The sequence below is a fragment of the Fulmarus glacialis genome, unplaced genomic scaffold (assembly GCF_000690835.1).
Source record: "Fulmarus glacialis isolate BGI_N327 unplaced genomic scaffold, ASM69083v1 scaffold724, whole genome shotgun sequence".
Taxonomy (NCBI): Eukaryota; Metazoa; Chordata; class Aves; order Procellariiformes; family Procellariidae; genus Fulmarus; species Fulmarus glacialis.
The window spans coordinates 56,850-66,073 of record NW_009207270.1 but is presented as its reverse complement, the minus strand read 5'-3'; the positions used below and the strand labels follow the sequence as shown (position 1 = coordinate 66,073).

At 47.4% G+C, this 9,224-nt stretch overlaps 1 protein-coding gene across 1 annotated transcript in view; it reads left to right on the top strand.

Annotated features, from left to right (window-relative positions):
- Window positions 1-6,561, top strand: part of LOC104075484 (serum paraoxonase/arylesterase 2) — a gene marked incomplete at its 5' end in the record, with an annotated part of 11,061 nt that extends 4,500 nt beyond the window's left edge. Inside the window, 7 exons of the mRNA XM_009576012.1 lie at window positions 511-566; window positions 1,461-1,626; window positions 2,801-2,927; window positions 3,729-3,929; window positions 4,582-4,663; window positions 5,205-5,333; window positions 6,287-6,561. Coding sequence (XP_009574307.1) covers window positions 511-566; window positions 1,461-1,626; window positions 2,801-2,927; window positions 3,729-3,929; window positions 4,582-4,663; window positions 5,205-5,333; window positions 6,287-6,445 — 920 coding nt within the window. The remainder of the gene's footprint in view (window positions 1-510; window positions 567-1,460; window positions 1,627-2,800; window positions 2,928-3,728; window positions 3,930-4,581; window positions 4,664-5,204; window positions 5,334-6,286) is intronic.
- Window positions 6,562-9,224: the final 2,663 nt, after the last annotated feature.

Sequence of the window (9,224 nt, the reverse complement as noted above, 5' to 3'; positions counted from 1 at the left end):
CTTAGCTGTTTAAAATATAGTAGGTTCTCTGTCACTTGAGAGCTTTAACTAAATATTTGGCAATCCATCTTAGTGAAGTGTGCCAGCTGAAACCAGGAGAATTAGCGTACGCAATTCCCAGAGCTGCCTTATGCAAGCGTGCGGGCTGGGTGGTGGGTACGGTCCGGCCCCAAAAATCTCCTCGTCTGCGCTAATTGCTTGTTGCAGAACCCGCTGTCAAAAGTGGGTGATTCATCCCCCGCCGCCCCAGGGCACGCGGAGCCCGGCCACCGCGGGGGCACCCCTACGCCTCCTGAAAGAGGTGAACCCCAGTGCTGTTTCCTAACCTGGTGTGCTGCTGCCTTCTGCTACCACTTCTAATGCAATGCAAACTTTTCCGCTGAACTTCATCGCTTGTGCAGTCATATCAGAAAGGGACATTCATGAGAGCTGGAACTGTACTAAAAAGGAGGTTTTCGATGGGAAATATTTAATGTCGTCTGAAAAACCCTGTTTATCTCTGTCTTGCAGAAACTGGTTCAGAAGACATTGACATACTTCCCAATGGACTGGCTTTCATCAGCTCTGTAAGTGCCCATGCCCCCTCCCCGTGCAGGGCCTTGCCTGCTTCATTATCTACAGAAGCCATAGGTGAAAATTGCAGGATGGACTCTTTTTTTCTACAAGGCTGGCTGGCTCCATAGGAACAGCCCCGACTTGTGTCGGCTTAGCCGGCGTTTCCTTCTTGCTTGAGCAAGTACACTTATTGACACCGAAGTGGCAGTGGTGGCTCTGACACGTGTATCCTATTGCGCTGGCTTATCCGCCCACGTAACCTTGAATTTCTTTCATGCTGCTTCCTTGAAATGTTGAAATGTCAAACCTCTCCCTTGTTAAGAAGGTGTGTTAATTCCCTACCTTTAAAAAAAAAATCAGATTTTGTGTGTTGGTTTTGTTGTTCCTGATTTTTTTAGCCTTTAGGACATAAGTTTTCAAGCTTTTCTTTGCAGTCAGGATGGCTAGCGATTATTTTCTGAAACAAAAGCTGATGTTTTCATCTACGTGCTCCAGGGACACCCAGGGAATGATAACGTTGCAAAATTCATGCCAGAAATTGTGAGCTGTTGCGCTGCTGCTGCTCCCCGTGGCTTTACCACGTTGGGTGCATGCGGTGGTCCCGCACTTCGAGTTCGTCCCCCCAGCGTGTCTGTTGGCAGAGTGGTTTGACGTACGGGGAGCACCCACCCGGGTGGTGGCTGCAGTGGGTGGCAGTGGTGCCAGCGCCCGGGTGGTGGGTGGTGCCTTGGGCATGGCTCCTCGTGCCCTCCGCGCAGCGTGCTCCCTCTGGCACGGCGGGCTGAAGCAGAGGGACATCCTGATGGGTGCTTGCAAGCCCGGACAAGGCTCCAGTGTTTTCAGCCCTGTGATGCTTCCCTTTACCTTTTATCCAGCAATGATTTTCTTATGTTTTGATTTTACAGGGCTTGAAATATCCAGGAATAAAGAGCTTTGCGCCAGACAAGCCAGGTGAAATATTTTTGATGGATTTGAATGAAGACAATCCCAGAGCAGTGGAACTGAGAATCAGCCGAGGGTTTGATCTGGCGTCGTTTAACCCTCATGGAATCAGCAGCTATGTAGACAGAGGTAAGGGGATCTTTAACTCAAGGTGGTGGCAAATCTCAGTCTAAAGAGCACAAACCGAAATCCCTTTGCAGCCTTGCATTGCACCCCCAATAGCCTGCGCTTGCTGGGAGAGAAAAAGGTTTTTGGGCTTTTTATCTTTGTTGGGCTCTTTTCTAAATGTCAGTGCTAAAGCAAACACCTTTGCACATAATCTCAGGCTGTCTGAGACAGAAAGATGTCGTGTATATTGAAAGGAAAGAAAACATGGGAAAAGTTTGAGGAGTTGAAAACCACGCAAAGTTTATTTTACCAATTTACATCTGTCTCACCCTGGGGTCAAGGGTTTTGAGGAGACACGTGCTTCACCGACTAGTAGTGACCAGAATGAAGACTTTTTTTTTTTTGTGGCTAAACAGTAAATTATCAAATCTCTGTAAATTACCAAAATCTCTGGTACTCTGTGGCCCTCTCATGTTCTCCTCTCCAAGACATGTTCTCCTACGGCAGGCTCTGACTACCAATAAAATACCCTTCATGCTCTCCTTCCTCTCTTTTTCCCTGTCCTTTCACTGGGGATTTTAGCAGGGCAGTTAGAAGGCTGCAAATATTAAGAGAACCACTGCTGCAGCTTGACCTGTGTTCCTATACAGTCACCCTTTAAGGGAAGGTGTTGGAGAAGTCGGTGGTGGCTAATTCAGGGCCTCATGAGAAGGGCTGGGCAGAAGGACTGCAGCCTTACACAGAGTACAGGAGAAGGATGCTCCTTCAGCTTTCTCAGGGGATGCGGTAAATAAACCAGAGAGTCCAAACTGGCTGGGCTAGAAGCCCTCCTTCCCAGCTGGCTGTGGCTATTTCACACAACCAGTCACTGTAGGGCGTCAGATTGCAAAACCCAGTGGCTTGGGCACCAGGATGGAGCCATGATTTCTTTCTTCCTTGGTAGAAATAGCAAAAATGTAGTTTACACAGCAGTTCCCTGTAGAGCGAGCCCGGGAGAAGAGTAGCTGGAGATCTGGATCCGGTTGCAGTGGCATCCCACATTACTTTGGTACTTGTCCCTCTGCCTCTGAAGAGCCGTGAGACAAATGCACCAAACCCAACATGCGCTCTGAACCAGAGGCTGCTTCAGAGCTGTGGGTGCTCAGCCACCCAAACTGTTGCAGAGAATTCAGCTGTTTCCTTTTCTTTTTTTAAGACGACACCGTGTACCTCTTTGTTGTGAACCATCCCCATCAGAAGAGCACAGTAGAATTGTTTAAATTTGTAGAAGATGACAATTCTCTTGTACACCTGAAAACCATTCGACACGACCTTCTGACAAGGTAATGGAGCCGAATACCGTCTTCCCCCAGAAGAACAGGCTGCTTTGGTAAAATCCAAAGTAGGATGATTTTGGTTTTAGGGTATTATTAATATGGGATATTTTCTCTTTAACCAGCTTTCCTGTTTCTCTTATTGATTACTTCTTATCTGTGTAATCAAAACCTGTGTTTCTCCAATCTCTTCTGTAAATGAGATTTTTAATAGTTGTATCACTAAATCAGTCTTAAGCACCGCTGTGATTGATGCCAGTGAATTAGCTTGGCATCCATTTCTCCTTCTCTCATGTAACCTACTCTCAGGTCATTGCAGATATGAATCTTCAGATACTCTATTATTCTGAATTTGCTATACTGTAAAAATAAACATACATTTAGCTTTTTTTTTGTTGCATACAAAATTTTCCTGGTCTGTCCTACGGCAAAATGATTGTAAGATAAACAGAGCCTGATAGATAAAGTTGTCACAACCCCTACCTGTTCTCTGGTTTCCAGTTGAATGTAATCAAAAGAGAGAAAAATTTCCATGGACTTACAGACAAGTAGCCAGATCTCTAGCTGATGCCCTATGGTTCTGTTCAGGTCTCGGCACTGCGCAGTCCTGGCTCACGGAAAAGAAAATACAAGTAAAAAGGTTCTAAATAACTCAGTGACTATCTGAAGTACCATCTGTAATTGCAGCCCCTTTATGTCTATGGGATGACCGTGTCCTGGCTGGATTCTGGGCAGTCCTACAATGCTCCTTCATACCTCTCATTTCATTCTTTTATTTATCTTTCTCCCTCTCTTTTTTTTTTTTTTCAGTGTGAATGATATAGTAGCGATGGGACCAGACAGCTTCTATGCTACCAATGACCACTACTTCTCTGACTTCATCTTGATGTTCTTGGAGATGTTCTTGGGTTTAACTTGGTCAAATGTTGTTTACTACAGTCCAAAAGAAGTTAAAGAAGTAGCAGCTGGGTTTTATTCAGCCAATGGAATTAACATTTCACCCGACAGAAAGTAAGTTTCTCCATGCCTTCGATTTTGTTTGATCACACAAAAGAATTCCGAAATCCTAATTTGTACACGCGGTACCTCTGTGGTCAAGTGTCTAAACTGGCTCATGTAAGACAAGGTGCTACCTGTACAATGTAAGCGATACGGAGGGTTTGTAGGACAGAAGTCCTGTGTCTCGGTCTCTAACTAGAGGCAATGTTTGCTGCTTTGCGTGGTAGTTTATATGCAACAAGATCAAAGGTTGCTGCATTTTAACCAGCTGATATGGAAGTTTGTGTATATTGCTCGCAAGGATTAATGGGGCAGGATTTCTGCAAGTGGGGAACGCTCTACAGTCTTAAAGTCTGTACGACTGAATTAACTAGTCCTGTGGTGTAGGCAGGTGATCTTAAAAAAAAAGCCTCTTTGTCAATCTCTCGATCCAAGGCCTGCTTTGGTGTCGTAATGGAAGAACTGGCACAGTGTGAAGTTACATTAGCGTCTCAGCAGGTTGGCTTCGATTCAGTGCCCTGCGACCTGCTTGCAGTGTCTATTGCTGCATGAGAACCTTGGGCTGACATTCCTCATGGGAAGAGCTGGGCTTGCACAGGAGGAACTGACTGTTTTTGGTGTCTGCTTACTCATACACATTGCTAAGAGGTGCTTTCTTTTGAAGGTACATCTATGTTGCAGATGTATTTGATCATAATGTCCATGTTATGGAAAAACATGCTAATTGGAATTTAACCCATGTGAAGGTAAGGTGCTGCTGTTCAAAAAAAAAGAGGCATATATGAATTTTGGACAGATTAGTCCCCGTGAACACTTGAGATTTCAACCTGATCATGCGTGAAGTTCTGGTCTGGATGGCTCCTGCCGTGGGTTTGCAGAGGTGCTGTGCACCCCGTTACAGAGCTTCAGGTCTTCCGCCCTCACACCAGCAGCCAGAGAGGGATCCTCGGCCAAGCTGTAGAGCCGCAGTGGAAGTCTGCCTCAGTCAGTGTGGGCCAGTCCACATAGCCCTGAAGTACTCAACAGGAGCGTAGGTGTGAATGCAGATGATGGGGGAAGCTCAGGGCAGCAAGGAGGTTTCTCACGGCACAGAGGAGGGAATGAAGCATACTGGGGGAAAAGACAAACAGCAGTGGGGGAGAAAATATTTTTTAAAAAAAAAAATCAGTCTAAGTTATGTCACATGAGAGTCTTGGCAAGGTTATTCATTATGTTATAGTTTTGCTTCCAGGACTTCTGATTGCTTGAACTTCTCTCTTTTTCTTCTTTTTCCTCTGTGATGGATAGACGCTGCAGCTGGACACTCTGGTTGACAACTTGTCTGTTGACCCTCACACTGGAGACATCTGGATAGGATGTCATCCCAATGGGATGAAGCTGTTCTACAACGATCCTGAAAATGTGCCTGCCTCTGAGGTGCCTTTTGGGAGACGTCACTCGTCTCTTGGTTATGTCTGTGCCAGAAAGTTTAAATCGCCCTGGTATAACTTAATTCTGCATTACATAGAGAAGAGCCTGGCCAGCCTTTGTGAAACCAAAGACCGAGCTGGCTTCCAGCTTATAGCTTCTGCTCTCAAGTGGAAAGCCTGAACAGTGTACACTCACTAACAAACACCTATTCAGGTCCTTAGGAGACAACTGAGTAATTGCCACCCACTAGCTCAGTCATTCTGGACTCCTCAGGCTGCTTTCTGTGCAGCTGTGGCCACACAATCAGATTTTGATGAACTGTGTTAATTACCGAGCCAGCACCTCTTTGCCAAACAAAAACCAATTGACTGAGTGCAAAGCATGACCAGAAACGTTCGCACTGGAATGATTTATCTGTGCAAGCGTGGTTCATCAGTAGGTGACACTGTAATTCTTCTTTCCTTCTGAAATCAATGAGGTACTGGCATCGGCGCGCTGGCGGCCGTGAGTGCAGGTGGCTCGTTGGTGTCAGTTTGATTTCAGCCTTGTCTGAAGCTTCCCGTAAGACACTTTCCAGAATTCCACATTCAATAGCCATAGACTTATGATACTAGGCAGTTGTTTACTCTGTCTGGAAAAAGCATGAAAATAAGAAGATATTAAGTAACTCTTAGGCTGGAAAAAAACTGTGCGCATGCCTAGCACTGGGGATGACGCCTTACTTACTTACTGAGGTGGAGTCTTTGTTGCACACCCACTTAAGAAAAATAATCAGTCTTCATGGACCATGCTTCACTGAAGCAGAAATTGTGGCCCTATCACAGGAATCACTTGGTTGCAGTTATCAGCAGCTGATCAGCCTAACTCATTTGCTTAAGTTAACATACTGATGTTCCCTCCGTCGGTGGAGGATTTTCACCCGCGGCCGTTTCAGCAGATGTATCCCCCTCCTCCGGCAGGTCCTGTGCATCCAGAACATCCTCTCGGAGGAGCCTGCGGTGACACGCGTCTACGCCGACAACGGCTCTGTGCTCCAGGGAAGCTCGGTGGCATCCGTCTACGAGGGAAAACTGCTCATCGGCACAGTCTTCCACAGAGCTCTCTACTGTGAGCTATAGCTCGTCGCGGTAAGATCTGCTGCAGTGGAAGGGATTTAATTCCTTGTGAACTCACTTAGTTTCTGCTAGACTTGCTAACAACAAGACTGTTCCAATAAAGGTTAACTAGAATCATGGAAATGTATTTTAGCCTTCCTCTCCAAAATGAGCGTTTTATGCAATAGGTGAGAAATTTGTTAATTTGTGTAAGGGGAGGACCCCATGTCAGTAACAAAGGGTAACCTTGAAGTTCAAATTCAGATTACAAATGACTAAACTGTCAAACATTGAATTATCTGTTGCGACTGGATTTCTGTGTTGGTTTTTTTTCCCTAGAGAAAACTGATTTTGTAAATGAGAATTGCTAATTACCTGTGTGTGCTTTCTTGTCACCGACCCCTGGGCTTTCCCAGGGACTGTGCTAAGAGTTCTTCTTCCGAACCTTCCTGTTGGCTTTCCCTAATGCTTCCAAAATAGCTGGAAGGAGAATAAATGTTATTTCAGTCTCATTTCTTCACTCTTCCCCCTTTAAGCCATCTCCTAATGTTACTTTAGTTTCATAAACTTGTCTTAATCCTACTGAGGAAAGAGGAGGGCGTCACTTCAGAGTGGTTTCTTACTGAGTCTTCCAAAGGGAGTTTAAAAAAGCCTTTTTTACTTAAAGAGTGGGAAACAACTCCCGAGGACCTTCAGTAAAAAGTGCATTAGCAATTACTGTTGTCTGTCACAGCAAAGGGAGCATTTCTGGGCCCTTTGCCACAGTGACTACCCCCGAGTGTTGGTCACGCATGTTCTGTGTTTAACTTCCAGTCTGTGCAGCAGCCGTCTGCTTCATGTTTATCCAGCGGCAGTTACTGATAACGTTGTGCACTGCTAAAAGACCTATCCAGGTTTCCATCAGCTGGTGTTTTTAGAATGGTGTTAGTTAGCAACCACTTGCAATAAATTGAATTGAGTGTCCTTTGAAGCTGGAAATCAGTTTTGTGCTGTCCAGTGTGCACAGCAAGACGCCAGTCTGGGAGAAGCCCCTGTTTGAGCCACCACTTGGGTTTCCCGAAAGCTCTTCTTTCCTTAGTATAGACGTCCTTACTCACAGAGCAGCTCCTGCTGCTCCTTTTGTCCTCCGAGTTCCCACCTCTGATCACCGCTCTGGTTTTGTGAGGTGCTGACACCCAGCGAAAGGCTCCGTTACCGGTGGCGGCTGCCCTGCCGGGGCTGCCACTGTGCTGCCTGCGCCTGCCCGCACTGGCACACCCCAGCAGCTTGGCTGCCCCTCCGAACGGTGTCACAGACAGACCAGCCCGGGGGCCACCATCTCCTCCGCACCCTTCAGCTGATGCAGTAGCATTTCCTCCCTGCTGTTCTTCCACCAGTGTGGAGAAAAAACGCAGGCTGCTCGAGAAGCCTGAGCTGAGGAGGAGAAAGAGCCAGTCCCTGGGTGCTGATTGCTGTTCTGGCTTTGCTGTTCCCTCCTGCAATCTGCTTCACCACCAGCCACGGCCCCCTCTAATCTGGAGAGTAGATGGGAATCCAGTACTTTGAAAACACAGGAGTGCTTCTGCCTACAAGAAGAGCAAATAACCCACTCTGTAGCAGCCTGAACACTGAGACAGGAGCCAGAGTACCTGCAAACCTTCGTATGTCTTTGGGTTTTGCTGTTCTGGCTGAGAGGAGGCATTACTGCGGGCTAAGGTTTGGGTGAGCCGTGGCCCTGAACAGCAAACGTGTGTGCTGACACGTCTTGGCTCCTGCGCCTTTCCTTTCTAACACAACCAAGCCTAATGCTTTTCATCCACTGATATGAAGGAGTTACTGCTCCTTCTCCGAGGGAAAGGGACAGCTCTAACCAGAGCAAGGAGTCGGTGCCAGGGCTCCTGGCTGGGGCTTCGTTGCTGTACGGGAGGGACGGTACCACCCCCCTTCCTCTGCACCGCTGCAGTGGGCTGTGCATCTTGCCACATCACCTCCTGTCCCCGGAGAGCATCTGCTCCACCCCGAGCCCCCGCGCTGCCACCGGCTCGCTGGCACAGGCACCGTGGTGTAAGGCTTGTCCCTGAGCGCAAGAAGTTGTGTGAGATTTAAGACCTGAGCCAGCGGCATGTCGGCTCGGGCACTGAGTCCCTCCTGATGCCAGCAGCTTCCCGCTGCTGCCTTGCCAGACAACTCTTTCACCCCCGCGTAGCCATAGTGGTTGCTGGTATTTGTGATGTTTTGTATACAAATAGCACATGCTGCAGGAGTCTAGCGATGGCTAGAGGGACAGACTTGAGCTTTAAGGTTAACCGTGCGGCTAATTGACCTTGTCTCTTGGGCATGGCCCTGCATTGTGCACGTCTGTGCACAAACTGTCTTCATAGCTCCTCTCCAAAATGCCCACAGTTCATCAGGGGACTTGAGCACTGCCCAGGGTTTACCGTCTGCCTGTGAAGGCTTTGGTGACAGGGACTCATCTGTTCAGATCACTGTTTCAAGTCTTTTGCTAACCATGGCATGCAGACAGCCCTTCCACAGAGCCAGCCCTGAACGAGGTCGGCTTTTGTCTCATCCCTTTGCTGGACTTGCTGCTCCCTCCTTAGCAACTTCTCTCCCTGCAGGACATTTTCAGCTTCCCTGGGAAGTGGCGTGTGTTCCTGCAGGAACTTGTAATCCATTTTCAGCCTTGAGGAACAGACGCTGTTCCCAGAGCCCAAGCAGAAAAAACTGCTCTGAAGGAAGCTCTCACAATAAGGAGAGGTTGGGCTATTAAACTTGTTTGTGATTAGCCATCAACACCCTGCACTAGCATTTTAAAATAATTATT